The 17,211-nt window shown below is 26.6% G+C and overlaps 2 protein-coding genes across 2 annotated transcripts; one reads left to right on the plus strand and one right to left on the minus strand.

The window, feature by feature from the left end:
* Window positions 1-1,442: 1,442 nt before the first annotated feature.
* On the minus strand, window positions 1,443-13,953 carry LOC410109 (ubiquitin carboxyl-terminal hydrolase 34). Its single transcript, XM_006564205.3, has 12 exons — window positions 13,509-13,953; window positions 12,955-13,051; window positions 12,497-12,833; window positions 12,099-12,396; window positions 11,272-12,015; window positions 5,215-11,206; window positions 4,413-5,130; window positions 4,162-4,352; window positions 3,906-4,083; window positions 3,651-3,817; window positions 2,850-3,520; window positions 1,443-2,784 (listed from the first exon to the last, which is right to left on the minus strand). The coding sequence occupies exons 1-12, from the start codon at window positions 13,618-13,620 to the stop codon at window positions 1,952-1,954; spliced, it is 10,338 nt and encodes a 3,445-aa protein (XP_006564268.2). The 5' UTR covers window positions 13,621-13,953; the 3' UTR covers window positions 1,443-1,951.
* Window positions 13,954-14,760: 807 nt separating this feature from the next.
* Window positions 14,761-15,821, plus strand: LOC725568. The gene is made up of 2 exons (XM_001120653.4): window positions 14,761-15,088; window positions 15,577-15,821. Exons 1-2 carry the CDS (start codon window positions 14,945-14,947, stop codon window positions 15,760-15,762), a joined length of 330 nt encoding a protein of 109 aa, XP_001120653.1. The 5' UTR covers window positions 14,761-14,944; the 3' UTR covers window positions 15,763-15,821.
* Window positions 15,822-17,211: the final 1,390 nt, after the last annotated feature.

Genomic DNA, 17,211 nt, shown 5'->3' on the forward strand with positions numbered 1-17,211 from the left:
TATTAGGCTATAGAGTTGAATAAAATAATTTAAAATGAAAATACTTTAAGAAACATATTTTGTTAAATAATTGGGATTTAATATTTCTAGCAAAATTATTGATCTGATATACTAACTTATTTATTTCAATATATCAAATATCCAATACTTAAAAAAATATATATATCATGAAATATATGTAATTTATTGTTAGAAATATTATTTTACTGAGCAATTAGACTAACTCAAAAAATCCTAGCCCGCATTTGTTTTTTTATAATACAAAATTACTGAAAAGATAAAAATTAAAATTTAATTATACTAACTATCTCTTGAACATAAATTCCCAAAAATGTTTGACAAATGGCGATAAAGTAACTTGTTTATGTAACAAATTAGTAAAAAAAAACAATAAATATATATATTTATATTTTCCTCTTTTTTTTAATAGCGCACGGTTATTATATATATATATATATATATATATATATATATATATATATATATATATAATAAGAGACAATAATATACATATATATATGTATATAAATATATATATATATATATACATATATACATACATACATATGTACATACATACATACATACATACATACATACATACATACATACATACATACATACATCCATATATATATATATATATATATATAATATGTAATAATAATAAATATAATAAAGCAGTGCATGTAAATTAAGCGCATACATAAAAGTTTATATGGATATGTTTCCAAGTTTGTTTGTTATACATTATAAGAAAATTACATTTAAATAATATTTTGTTGATTTTTAACAAATATTTTAGAAAATATTTTAGAAATTTAATGATAAAATTGTTCATTTGTGATGTGAGATATTTGTAATTCTTATATAAACAAAAAATACTTTATACTAATGTTTCAAATACTTTTTAATTGTAATAATTATAAATGTTATTATGATAATATGAAAAATAATTAAAACATAAATTAAATGAATACTAAAATTTATCTTTATAAAATAAAATTTTAATAATATTTTAATTAAGTTTTGCAAAAAGATTATGCGAAATATAGTTTCAATAATCAAAACGATTGCAGTCCAAAATATAAATGAATGTCTTTAAAAATTTTGTTCAAATAAACAAATTATTTTAAAAATATAACAAAACATATTTACAATATCAGAAATAAATGTATCAAAATAATTAACATTATCTAAATGATAAATTTTTTTTGGACATTATTTGGACATTAAACATAAAAAAATGTAATAATATATTTATATATGTAAAGTTTAGAAAGTTGTGTTGAATAAATGTGAAATTGTCTATAATTTTATATATATAGAACAATTAATTATATAATTAATTATTCATAAATATATTAAAAATATGATGAAAATATACAATTTAAAAAATTGACAAAATATAATTATTTTATAATTTATGTTAAAGAATGGAAAAAATCTGTATATCGAAAAATTAAATATGGAAAGACTTATAATTTTAACAAAAGTTTTAATCGTGTTTCTTAAATTATTTCACAAAGTTTTTCACAACTTCTATTATTGAATACTGGGTAGTTTTATATTGTTGTACATAAAGTGTACATGAATATTATCAGGAGATAAATAATCTCACAACACTAACGAACATTTATTATATAAAATGAAAATTATTCACTTCAAATTGATGATTTTTTTTTCTTTCCTGTTTGAATATAACTTAAATAGGCAACAGTATCTTATTTACCTATATTTGGAAAATAAATCGCATTTGATACATATATAGAAATATGTAATAATATAGTAATATATGTATCATTTTTTAATAACATAAGAGCACTAAAATTTGTCCATTTAGATCTTGAATTTTCGTCTTGTTATCTTAAAGAATCACACATTTATACGTAAACTTAGTCCTGTATTATATGCTTCTATAATAAAAGCACCATTCAAAACATGTAGAGAATTAATTATTTTTTGCTTGCAATTGCACAATTGTTTGCAAATCAAGAATCGTCTTTTCCAACATTTCAAACCAAGAAACATTAGTCAACGAACATCGCAATTGATTCGTACAATTATTGGTTGTCACAGTATCAATTAAACTTGGAGATATTGTACTGATGTTTGTAGAAATATTTTCTGCTTGAATATTGTTTCTTGATATGGTTTTATCGTCTCCAGACTCAGAAGAAGTCATATCATTTACTTCTATTTTGTCTTTTTCTTCGATGTTTATATTAGAAATGTTTTTTTGCTCATTAAATTCTTTGATTGGTAAATGTAATTCTTTATCATTAGTTTCATTGTTTTCATTTACCATAAATTTACGTTTTTTCGTAGGAGCTTCTACTTCCTGTTGATTAGATTCTTTTACTTTAATAGCTCTGGTTCGAGACAATAACGTTTCTAAAGCTGGTAACAAACTACTTGGTGGCTTCAGTCTTGTACTGCTATTGTAAACAAGAGCTAAGGCTCTTAAATCTCCCGTTAATCTATGTGCAGAAGCTTGAATATCTACTGCTTCCACCATTGCCACCATAGAACTAACTAAATTGTCAATAAGTAAGCAAGTTTGTTCAGTCAATACATGGTTAGCAAGTTTTGGAAAGAAGGTCTTGAGAAAAGCATGAATTGCTGGTATCCCTAACGACGATCTTTCATCTAATAACACAGCATCTACATAATCCACTGTATAGGAAGAACAAAGAAGAGATGCAATATGTTTTCTGTCTATATGTGTAGCAGCATGAACATCTAACCATAATCTAGGAAATAAGGCTAAGTGTAATGGAACACCTGTAATCAAATAATTATTATAAATTATTTTACTTTCCAAATTTTAGATAGCAAATAATATTTACCTTCAAATCCTAACATAGCACTCAGATTAACTAGTGTATCTGTCATACAATCGTTATTAATTGCTAATCTGCACATTACATCAATGAGTTCATGATATGGTAAATAAAATTCAAGTAAAGCATTATCATATTCTGGATCTACTCCTTTTGATGCTTCTAATTGAGAATGTGGTACTGCCATCTGAACCATTGGTCTAGCAGGTCGAGTAGGCATTTTTCCTGGAGGAGTAGATCTTCTTGGAAGATAAGGACCAGGTGGAACAGCAGCATGAGATTCTTGAAGAGCTGCATGGCAGTGTGACAGCAATGGTGCTAAAATTGAAATTGCTTCAGCAGGAACAAGCATTACAAGTTCTTTCAAAAGATCTATAGCAAGATTTCTCATATCTGGAGGATTATATGTATTTAACAATGTTGCTAATTTTCGTAGAATATCTGGCCATTCTTTACAATTCGCTAATATATTTCTTGCATCAGGTCCATCTCTAGCAGTTCTGATACATCGTATAAGTTCCACAATAATGGCTATAAGTTCAGCTAAGTCACCAGCAACATGACATGCTGTGGCTTCATGATACATGATATGCAACATATGAAATGCTTCCAGAGCCATACTTAATCCTCCATTATATACAACGTAAAGTCGATCATCATCTGATTCAATCAGAATACTGTAAAAAATTGATTAAATATACTAATTTATAATACAAAAACCAATATAATATATAAATATTTTAATTTTTATTTTAAATTGAATATATTTATAAAAATAAAAAAAATATTATTAAATATATATTATACCGAAATGCAGAAATAAGTGTAGCCCAACATGATCGTCCATCTAATCCTTGTAAGTACGAAGATAAAGTTCCTCTTCTGAATGATGCAATTTCAGCTTCTTCTTGTTCTGTTTGATCAGAATGCCTTGCAACTAACAATTGCATTAATTTAAATAGTTCATCCACAGCCTATGTAAGAAAAAATAAATTTTATTTTTAAATATAAATTTTATAAAAAAATAGATTTAAAAATAGATTAAATTAATAAAAATTTTACAGTTGAATATTGAGTAGGATGAGGTGTTATATTTTTGAATGCCCACTGAATATTTTGATGTGCTGCTAATTGTCTCGTGAAAGTGCGTGATTGTTGACAGCATAATCGTAATAAACCATAATAAGCAGGTAACATTACTCTGTTAAATAATACTACATCCTGATCTTCATGATCAGCGCTAAAAATTAAATAAAAATTATTCTCAAATATATTATTTCTGCAATATTAACTTTAAATTAAATAAAATAATACATACAGTATATAGTTAAATGCAATGTTTTTAGTTATATGAGGATTATGAAGTATAAGAGCAACATTTTCCGGACAATCAGAACAAACATGATACCAAAATAGTAATACAGCTTGTTTATTATGATGCACTGGAATGCTAGGTTCAGAAAGTTTTGGGTGAAAAAGTGTCCATAAATCATTCAGATATTGTCCAAACTGAAAATAAAAATTATATAATAATACTGATTAAAATTTAATATTATATGAAATACTTACCATTAACTTCTCTGTTTTAGAAATAACACAATATGTAAGTAATGCAAAATAGGCAGTGAGTTTCATTGTACCATGAGTTTGTATATCAATATAATGTCTTGCAGGTTGCAATAATCGTAAAAGTGCAGTATATATTTTATGCAAAATTAAAGTAGCTTCTGGAGATAATTGTAATTCTCTAGATGTGTTACATCCTAAACCTAATCTATGAGCACTACGATAACCTTGTCTGAAATGAGTAGATGGAACCAATGATACAAGAAGAAAAGCAGCTGCAGAACGAACTCTTTGATTTGAATGTTCCAATAAAAAATGTTGTAACCATGTATCTAATCCTTGTAATACCCAAGCATGTGCAAGTTTACTTCTTGTAACGGCTAAAGCTAGCCATTCTAATGCTCCATGTGGAGCAACTCTAGCTGCTTCCCAAACTCTGCCTAAAATTAACTGAGTCATACATGGCAATCCACTTAATCCTGAGCTTTCTGTTAACAATGTCAATAATTTAAAAAATGGTTGGCAAACATCTGTATGTTTTGTTATAGCTTGAAATATCATTGTTATAATATGTATTGCTAATCTATCATTCCAACGACATAAAGATTGTATCAAGTTTCGTGTTTGATTAAGATTAATGACATCTCGTGTTTGTTGATATAAAAAGGGAAACCCTTTACCTCCTGCTACAGCACTAAGATCTATTGGAGATAATGATAATCTAAAATATGAAAATATAATATATAATATAATACAATTCTTATATTAAATAAAATTAACAAACTATTAAAACTTTTAATTTTACCTATGATCAGATCCTCTACTACGTTCAACTAAAGTTGCTATTAAGGTAATCATCTTGTCTAAAGAAGCAGGTCTCAATTTTTCTGTTGGCATAGCAACAACTTCTTCTTCCTCTTCTTCTTCACTAACTGCATCAACAAATTCGTGTGTTTTGTGTCCAAGATAAAAATTTATCATAGTTGATATAGCTTGTACTCTTATTAGAAATAATGTTTCTTCTTCACCCATTTTACTAAATTCATATAAAAAACTGAAATATTCAGTAAGATGTTTCAAATGTTGTTTTGCATGTTCCATAAGAGACAAAAGCATTCTTACAAATCTTGTCACACATGATCGTGTGCCAACGGTATTTACGTCATTTTCTTCATCACAAAGAAGATATAAAGGTGCTTGAGTAGCGCGCAAACGTTGTATCACATGAATACATAACCTTTGGAACATTTGTCTTACCATTTGATTAGGGCATTTGACTAGAATTTGAATTGGCCACCATGAATCTCCAGCCATTTTTTCAAGAAATCTAGCACATGCACCAGCTGAACCATTAAATTGTTTTGTTAACAATTCTACCCATTGCACCATTGTTGGTTTTTCCTTGGCATGTATAAAAGTCTCCATAAAAAATGATGTTGAAAGATCTGCTGACATTTCTGTTATATCAGATTGTATAGAGAATAATGTTTGTGGTATATATCCACATATTTGCCACATAAATGTAAAGTATGTATGTTCAAATATATTTTTATCTTGTAAAAAATGCATGTTATCTTGCCATATCCAATCTTCAAGTTCTTTATTTAATTCTAGTGGTGGTAATTTATTAGTATTTTTATGAATCAATAAAGAAGATTGTCGTCCATTTGGACTTGAAACAGTAGCTTCTTCTTCTTTTGCTTGATCTCCAGGATCAGTGCACCATTCATAAAATAGCATGTATGCTGAGTTTGTTTTTTCAAAACTAAAATCCATAAATTTATCTGTAACAGAATCATAGGTTTTACTTGTCATTTCTCCACCAAAACATTCTGCTGCTATTTGATTTGGATCAAATGGCTTAACTTCTGCATCATTAAATAAAAACCATTTATCTTTATTAGGAGATGTACGATCTCTAATAAAACTGTAGTAATGTCCACCATCAGCTGTGCCAGTATGAACTGTTACACCTATTAAATCATATTGATAATGTTCCATTTCTGTACCATCATCTTCGTTTAATTCTGATTGACAATCATTTTCAGATTTTCTTTTTTCAAAAGCTCTCTTTTCTTCTTGATAATGTTGTGGTATAAGTTTTTTCTCAACATATCCAGACATATCTAATCTTAATGGAAAACTAAAATGTGTATTTACTTTTTCCTTTGACATAGTTCCCATATTAAATGTATATCTCATTGTATTAAAACACAATATATGTGGTAATTTTTTAAAACATGCTCTTTTTTCTGCTCTTGCTTTTTTACCACATTGTGAACATGTATACATATTATCACCCTCCAAAGTATCTTTAACTGTAACTTCATCTAAACTTTCATAAAGATTTCTCATATCAGCCACTTGGCAACGTACAGTATAAAATTCTTCTAGTGTTCTACTTACATGTTCACAATCTAATGATACAACATTATTAGATATTACACCACAAAATAATGTTTTTACTAAATTTTTTAAATCTGATGTCATTTCTTCTAATTTTGATACAAGATCTATAAAAAATTCAGCCATATCTTTTTGTTCTCCAGTATTGAGAGGTTCATGATTCATGGTATACACTCGGCAAAAACTTCGAGGATTATATGCTTTTCTTTCAGACTCTAGAAGATAAGCAAACATTCTTTGTAATTCTCTTAATGTAAGTTGATGTTTATTTGCTCTATTACAATCAGCTCCTAATATAGAGACACGTGCTTGTGGCATCATATACAAATGCTGCATACAACTAGCCATATAACAAGTAGCACCTAAATTAGTTAAACCAACATATCCACAATCAGAACGTCCATCTTCATGTGGCCAATAATCCCATGGATATGGAGAATGAGGACCAGGTTTATGTTGAATTAATAATTTTTCATGAAGAATTCTATAATTATCTGGAGCAGATTTTACAAGTTCGACTAAAAGATCAAAAGCTGCTGATCTGGAAACTTGACTTTTACATTTTGGTACATGTTTTGATCGAGGATTAGGTAATGCAAATAAAAAATCGAATACTTCATGTAATAAATTTTGACCAATTTTCCCTTGTTTACAAGGTGGATTATGTGTCATAATATTGCAAGTAAGATTTAATAATCCAACTAAACCATCATCTTCCACTGTATTATGTCGTGTCTCAAGATGATCTCTATTTAAAAGAGAATCAATTACTCTTATTGCTAAAGCTTCAAGATCTATTGTTAAATTAGAATCATCTGAACCTTCTTTAATAGCTTCTTCTGGAAGAGAATCAACTAATCGACAAACAAGCCAAAAATAATCTCTACAGGCAGGTCCATATGGTTCTTTTCCATCATCAAGTACTGGATGTAAATGTAATGGTAAATCTGGTTTTCGATGAGAAGGTTGCATTGCTTCAGCAATTACAAGGTGTTCCAATAAAGTATTTAACATTGGTACAATCAAACTGGGATTAATAGAATTTTCATCTTCAAATCCTGTAGTTCCTAAACATAATTTATATAAGGCTGTGCAAACTTCTCTTCTCACTGCTGGTTCAGGATCTTCCAACACTAATCTTCTTAACCAAGTTTTTCCAAATGATTCTGAAGATGAAAAAAGATATTGCTTAACTGTTTCATTACTGTGTACCCAACAAACCAATAAAGCCATAGTGTAATGTATAACTTGTGATCTTCCAAAAAGTCCTGTTTTGTAATGATTTGGATCTCTTGGTAAAGATGCTTCATTTAATATATTTGTTATTCGAGACATAACAGCTTCAACATTCATCATTGAAAGCATTACTTCGCTCAATTTAGGTACAAGCAATTTATCTGCTTTACTTCGTTTTTTTTCTTCTTTAACAACACCCAAATAACAGAGTTGTTTTAATAAACTAGCGAGACAGTCCTGCTGCCATTCACTACCATCACCTTGTTCCAAGCAACCAGACATAAAAATATCAAATAAATGACGTAAACCTCCATGTTGAACAAACAATGTGGACCAAGTAATATCTTTTTCTTTGTCTTCATGATTATTATCTGTATCGGCATCACCTTCGTTACCAGATGCAGTAGATGTACAATTCACAACAGAAGATTGATTCGTTGTATTACGTCTACTTAATGATTCTACTATATATAAAGAATACATTAATTTTTGAGGACTAGCAGGATCTAATAATTCTAGCAAGGTTGTTTCTCCTAATTTTTGAAATCCTCTTAGTAAGGTTGGACTAGTTGGTAGTAAAGTTAATGTGTCCCAAACTCTTCTTGAAAGTACTTGGGCTTTTGTATGAGGAATTTCTTGTCCTCCTTTGACAATTGTTTTCATAGCACTTAAAGTTCTCATTAATGTAAATAATTGTTCAAAATATTGTGGACGTAATAACAATAAAGTCGGTAAAGATTCTCGAGGAGGTGGTGGCAAAAGAGATGGTGAATCTACATCTCGTTTATTACATCTACCCGTACCATTACCTCGACCAGCACCGGGAGAAATGAACACTAATTGACCATCTTTAAATCCCATTTCTTGCAATGTTTTTTCATCAAAATCAATAGTTAATTCTTGACCTTGTGTAATCATCCTAATTGGCCCATCAGTAAGTAAAGAACCTAGTACTGAACTGTTATTTTGACCCGCATTTGTATTGGATGATGATTTTTCTTGATTATTTTGAGTATCATCCCACCATTTAGCAACTTCAGCTCTTAAATCAGCTACATAATCAGTACTAAGAAGAGTGAAACTTGTTTTTTCAGGAATTCCTGCAGGCTGTACAAATATTCTTAATTGTTGGCCTTTTTCCGAAGTATTCATAGCTACATGACTACCGGCACCTCTACCCTCTAATATCCAACGTCGCAAATGATATGCATACCGTTTTCGGAATGCTTCTAAATGTGTTCTTAATAATAACAAAGCTCTTTGTATACAACGTAAACTAGCTTCTTCATTTATTTCCAGATCAGCACTAGCTGCAGCAAGATGAGTCATACATTGTGAAACAAATTCTGCTTCTTGAGTTAATTGTCTAGACATATAATATCCATTTAGGTATTGTATAGCTGCCATACTGACATCTGTACTTTTTGCTTTTAATGCAATTCTCCACAAGAAATCCATACCAACTGAATCCACATCTCTTAAAGGTCTGTCCAAATGTGCAGCAGCTAAACGAGCTAAATTACACAATTGTTGAAAAAGACTGAGGCCTGTCATACTAATAGTTTCAGGTGGCAAACTTGGTAATTTACGCATACATAAATGTTTAAGTGTATCCATTCCAAGTGCATGTTGTTCTGTTGATTTTGCTTGACTAAGCAACCAACTAAATAATTCATCTGCACATGTAGAATCTTGTGACAAACATTGCCATAATATGTCCACCTGTTCAAGACTTAAACGAAAACAATCAGGTGAACCTAAAGGTGAAAAAATAGAAGATAAAAATTGTAACCTAACTTGTATTTCCGTTTGATGAGAATATAAACTATTTTTTGGCCCTATACTAGTATATGTTTTCAAATTATTAAAGAAGTGTTTCATCATTCCACGTTCACGATCAGCCCATGTTGTTATCGTATGTGCATCCATTGCACCAAATTGTTGAAAACTGGCAAGTAATTTAGGTAATAGTCTTAAAGATACAACTACAGAACGGTTGGTTGCAAGATTTTCTAAACAACCTTCTATAAATTTCATTGGTATCAATCGATCAACATTGAAACAAAGAAGATTACATAAAGCTTTTTCAGCTTCTAAAGCTAAACCTTCTCCTAATTGACCAATTTTATCATCTTGCAAAAGATCCCATAATAATGTATTTCCAGCTTTACATACAGTATCCAAGTTGAACTGAGAATTAACACGTGTTACTGTTTGGCGAATACTTCTTACTTGTGGAGGACGACAAACAGAGCGCCTGATCGTCATTGTTGGATGAGAATGATGAGGATGATAAGCTTGCATTTGTATAGCTGTTAAATGACGCGCAGCTAATTGAGCTAATTCTTCCTCGCAACCACTTTCTTCTCCATCAAAATCTGCCATATTTTTTTCACTTTTATTAGATATTCTACTACTATAGGATCCTTCTTCATCTGAAAGCATTTCGTCTAATCCTGAAGGTAAAAATGTAGGTCCAGTTGCATGTACTAAACCAGCAAGTTCTGATATAACAGCACCAGGTCCATCTGCTGCTGCAAGAACACCAGCTACATCACTATCATCTTCATCGTGCGAAGTATCTGCAGAATCAGGAGCTCGATCTACATTATGTGCTACTAATGACATATATTTAGTTTTATTAGCTCTTCTTAAAAGTGTTGCTGTTGTTGGAACTTGTTGATCACTTGGATCTAAAGCCATTGCTTGTTGTTTTACACGATCTAATGCATCAACATTTTTTGGATCATCAATAGAAACTAATCCACCAGTATCTAAAGTATTGTTTAAAACATCTTCCGGCCTATATTTCATATCTAACATTAAATCTTTAGTCTTTATGTTATTTTCTTCATTAACAATACCTTCTAATGTTTTATCTACAGTAACTAATGAACGTTTTTGAGGTTTTTTCCGTTTTCTTAATACTTTTTTTTTTCTTTTTTCAATTGCAACTGTTTCCTCTGTATTGGACTTTTCTGTATCTGCTTCTGCATCTGATCCACTCTGTTTTTCTTTTATGTCATCTCGTATATTACATGTAGAATCTTTTATCGATTCAGCAAAACATTCAGATTTTTCTATTGTAGGATCTTCTCCTTCATTTGAACTTGTTTGTACAATTGTTGTGCCCATACTTTTTGCTTTAAATGGACCTGTTAATATTTATGTTATAAGTCATATAATTTAAAGATAAAAATTTCAATTATATATAGCATACCTTCCCCATCACTACTATCACCTCTTGCTTGTTTTCGTGGTGATGGTCCTTCTGATGGTGCAGGACTAGGTTCTTCTTCATCCTCATCTGGACTGCTTCCATCTATTCCACTAGGATCACTAGTACTACTACCACCAATACCATTATTACTTCTTAAAATCTCTCTGTTTTTTATAGATAAACCTCTTGGATAACCTGAACCACCTGCTGTCCAAATAAATTTTATCAAAGCAGATGCCAGGAATAAACTTTGTTCTGTATGATCTTTTGGCTCCAATTTTCCTAACAAAGAGTATAAATGTAAAACTGGAGTTGGAGCCAAATGTTTTACTAAGGGTGCCAATAAATCATATACTGGACGACCACAGTGTTTCAATTGTGCAGCTTGCCACATAGTATCCATATCTGAACATGTGATTCTACCTTCCATAGCTAAGAAACTTAATACAATATGACTTTGTTTAATAACCTCTACATGCAAATTTGGTCCAAATATATGAGCTATTATATTATTTTCTGTTAACCAAGCTGCCAATGCATGGCCCACTTGTTCCACTTCAGCGACAGTTTCACTATTGCAAAGTTCATTGAATGCAGTGATATGAGCATTTATCTGAGCTATTCCTGCTAATCTCATTGTTAAAGTTGTACTAGTAAAATATTTAAATGCTAAATCCAATCCATCGCGATCAAAACTTGGTAAAACAGCATCAATAGGATCTTTTACTGCACTCCACATGAAATCTAAGAATAAAAAAGTATTAATTCACAATTAAAAATTAATATATATATCAAATTGTTTTAATTTTATTTATTTTAAAATTTACCTGCCATTGTTCTAACTGCTGGTGTGCGTAATTCTTTATCTGCTAAGCGACACATATATTTCATAACGCGACTGCGTAATGGTATAAAGAGCTGAATAACACTACCATAATTCAACCAAAGTTTTAAATTACAAATCACTGCAACCATTGAATGAGCAAGACTAACAGGTAATGTATTTTCCATATCAAAACAAGCAGACATTAAATTGAAACCACCTTGATGACAAAATATAGAAACTGCTCTAATTAAAGGAGCTGGCACTTCTGGATCATGAGGTTCACAATATCCTCCTTCATCCTTCAAAATAATGAAAAAATAATGTATAAATATATAATATATTTAACAAATTTATAAATTTAAACAAATTTATTTAACTTTATTTATAATATATTATTACTTTTACTGGAGCTAATGGATTAATTGCACCACTATGTTTCATTGCAATATATAGAGGAAAATTTAATAAAAATATTTTTGAAAGAAGATGGAATAATTTTTCTCTATCTTGTTGAGACCAGTTTTGTTTCGTTTGTGTTTCTATTTGTGCAAAATCAGAGTTTTCTATTTTATTTTCATCTGCTTTTTCTTCTTCTTTTTCATCTTTGGATACTTTTGTTTGTTGACCATTTTGTTGTATAATTTGTAATTGTTGTAATGTACATAATACAACACTTTGTGTTAATCTTATAAATCGATCAAAATTTTTTATTTCCCGATAACAACACATGCATTGTCTATAAAAATAAATGAAAAAAAATTTTTAAAATAGAAATAATATAATTATATTAAAAATTTAATATATATATAGTTTAGTTTATATAAAAGTTCATATAAAAAACAAAAATGAAATCAGACCTTTGCACCCATTGATTAACATAATGTAATGTTGTATCCACATCCGAAATACAAAGTGATGCCAATCCATCTTGTTCCTTTGATGATTTTTCATCATCTAAATATAAATTATAAGTTAAAATAAACAATATAAAAATTTAATAAATAAAATTTTATAAGCAAAATCAATATAAGAAAACATTTTTATATTACTATAATTATTTTTTTTATATCAAATATTTAATTCTATTTTAATAGTAATTACGATTTTTATAAAATATAATTTATTTAAATATTTTATTATTTTATATATTTAATACTATATATATAAATATATTCATGCATTAATAGGCTTTAAAATCATATATAAATGATGAGGTTATATATTATAATGTTATAAACGAAATTTTAAAGTATAAAATTAAATGTAATTATAAAAATAATTTTTACAGTAACTCTTTTTTTAAATTATTTACATTAAAATATTAAATGATGATATAAAATAAAAATTTAATTTATATATATGCTCGACAGTACAATAGGTTAATATGAAAATATTGTGCATTTTTGCTTACAGGAGAGCAGAAGATCGTGAAAGTCAACACATACATCGCACATGGTTTTCTTCCCTTTAGCCTCTGAAAGGCTTTTAATCACGTTAAGTTCATCACTCAACTTCACCACCATCCATTGCAAAAGTTGGTAATATTATTAAACATTTGTATTCTTGATTATCCTCAACACTTGATTAATTCGTTAGTCACCATATTGCTTTTTTACGCAGCTGCGTTCACTTGCCGCTTACTTCAGATGAGCAGCAGTAAATAGCTTTCTATTTTTTGTAAATCTTTTGTATTTACAAAAAAGTAATATAATAACGTAAAACTATTTCACTTTATTATTGTAGTATACAAATGTATCTTATTTAAATAATTTCTAAAAAATTTAATCTTATGCTTATCAATATGAATGTCATTATGACAGAAGACAGCTGATTGTCGCCATATTTTATTGAAGTAATATAATATATAAATTATTGTATCAGTACTTCAAACACTACTATTAACAATATACAAATCAAAAATTTATTTTTTTTATATACATAAGCGATAAAATTAAATATTAATTAGATTTTATTTTTTGTAATTTAAATATTTGTTTAATTATTTAATTATATATTGATATATTTTATTATTTAAAATATATAATTTATTTATAATTTATATTAATAAAAATTATAATACACTATATATATTTAGTAATATATATATATAAATCTTTAAAAAAATTATAATTATTAATATACTATTTATTGATAATTAGTAATATTATATTGATCTTCTATTGATAATATACAATTAGTAAATATAATTAATAAAATAATATTAAATAATATCTTCAATATATTAATAAAAAAAATAAATATTATTAAAAGATTTTAAATAAAGTTATCAAATAATTTTAAATTGTTTAAATAGAATAAAAAAAATAATAAATGAAATTATTTTTATTTATTATATAAAATAAATATATTATTTTTACAATAATCAAATATTAATGACTTCATTAAAAAATAATCAATGTTAGAAATCTAATTTAAAATAATTTTAATTTATCAATTCTTTTAAATTTATTTATAACCTTTAAAATTTTCTCCATAATCTTTGATTATTAAAATATTAATAAACTTTAAATATATTATAACAATTCATGTTTAATTTTTTATATTTATTATATAATATTATTTAATTAAAAATAATTAAATGGCTATATATTCAATTTATAATATCAAAGAAGAATAAGCAATTTTCTATATAAAATTTTGATATGATATGGTACAGTGCTTGTAGCGCCAGTTATTCAGAACTATGATAAACAATCTCGAAAGAAGCATAACATCTTGTGCGATTTATAGAATAGTAATTTTTGAGTGAAGTTATTGACTTGTGTCGGGTTATAGGGTGTCGATAAGTATCATACATAAAGAAATAAATTTTAGTAAATAATTGAAATGGGTAGCACAGATAAAGCTGTGATCACGGGTTTTATATGTAGACTTTGCAGCAAAATGAACCGTTTCGTGATCCACATATACGGTGAAGAGGGTGAAAGAATGAAACTTGCTGAAAAAATAAATGCTTATCTTCCAATTACGGTAAAATAATTTTATACTTTTTTTAAATCATTTTTATCAATATTATTGTTAATAAAATTTTTATATTTTGTATAACATTTTATATATGGCTGAATAAGATTTCAGCTTGTTTAAGTTATATTTTTAATTTTTTTTATATAAAATTTTTAACCATATTTGACAATATTGATTTGAATATAATAATTTAAAGATTAAAAACTACACATCATGATAAAAAAAATTCATTTTATTAAGTTTTATTAAATTTATTAAGTTTTTTAAATATAATTATTATAATTATATTAATTTATCAGAAATTAATTTGAGTTATTTATTTATACATATTATATTATATATTTTAAAAACTTTTATATATAAAGTTTCTAATTTTTAAAATATATATGTGCAAATATATAAATAATAATGTATAATAATAATATTATATAATATATTAATAAATAAACTTAATTTAGAAATAAATATACAATTTTTATATTTTTGTCATATAGGTAAACATGAATGACCCATTACCTAAAACAGCATGTCTACATTGTATCGAACGACTAGAAGCTCATCATGAATTAATGGGACAATTTTTGTTAGCTAAACGAAGATTAACAAAATCATCAACAGTTGCATCAACTTCAACACAAACTGTTGATACTGCGCCAACATCTAGTTCACCTCCATGTTGACATATAGAATTAAAAGCATATCTTTACGCTCAATATTATTAAACATTTTCTGTATCTTATTTGTATTGTTATTTGAATAATTTATTACTAGGAACATAATATTGTTAAACAAAAAGGTATATATACAATTAATCAATTCATTCAGCAATCCATAAAATTATTTACTTAATTTACTTGTCTTTGATGATTTTATACAAAATTTTTTCTTAAAATTATTCATTTATTGTATAAACTTTTTATTTTTTACATAAATTATAATTTTTTATTAATATTTTTATTAATATTATAAAATATATATAACGATTATTTCTTTATATTTCATCACTTTCAAAAAATTAAAATTTTTTTTGATTATATTGAATAAAATTAAAATTAGGTATATTTATATAAATATCTTTAGTTTATTTAAATATTAATGTTCAAATTTTTCAATTAATATTTTGTTATGTATTTTGTATAGTTTTTATTTTATGTGTATATATATATATATATATATATATAAAACAAATTTGTAATCATTTTTTAATAATGTCAGATAGTATATTGCTTCTTTAACAAATTTATACTGCTGGTGTACAAAGATAGATAGCTATGTCAAATTTCTTAAAATATTAAATAATATCACATTATATATAATTAAAAATAAATTAAAAATAAGAAATCATTTTATTGACAGATGTTTACTAGTATTATATATTAAATACACAAAATTGTCAATACTAATATAAAAATAAAGTAATCATGTTTCATTTGTTATTAAATATTAATAGTTTTATATATAAGATATATGTATAAAACTATAATAATAAAAATATTTGCATAATTACAATATATTAATATATATTATTATGCAGAATTTAACAAAATATTTGAATATTTACTTCTAAGTTGCAATATAATGAATAATTTATAATAATTTTCAAAATAATAATTTTCGAAATAAAAATTTTAATTAATTACAATATTTTATATTTTAAAAAACCAAAAATCATTTTAAGAATAATACAAGGATAAATGATATTACTATAATTTGTTAAGATAGGATTTATTTCTTAACAATATTCGCTAACACAATTAAATGTTACGTAGAACAATATTATTGGTTGGCGACACAATCCATATTGTGCTTACTATATGTATTATTTCACATGTAATTCATGATTTACAAAGAGAAAATTTGTTTTTAGAAGATAAGGATGCGTTCGTCACTCAAATAATTCGTCTATTATATGTTCTTAAATATTTTAATATTATTTGTTTTACTCAATATGTTATTATTATTACATAAGAAAAGACAATATAAAGCTATGTATCTGTGATCAATATATGTACATAATAGTTTATTTATATAATTAATCAATATCCTGAAATCAGTATCCAATATCTATATAATATTTTTTTTACAAATATTATTGCCTAAATATGTAAAGTACAAATAATAAAGATAAT

The sequence above is a fragment of the Apis mellifera genome, linkage group LG5, assembly GCF_003254395.2.
Source record: "Apis mellifera strain DH4 linkage group LG5, Amel_HAv3.1, whole genome shotgun sequence".
In the NCBI taxonomy this organism is placed as follows: Eukaryota; Metazoa; Arthropoda; class Insecta; order Hymenoptera; family Apidae; genus Apis; species Apis mellifera.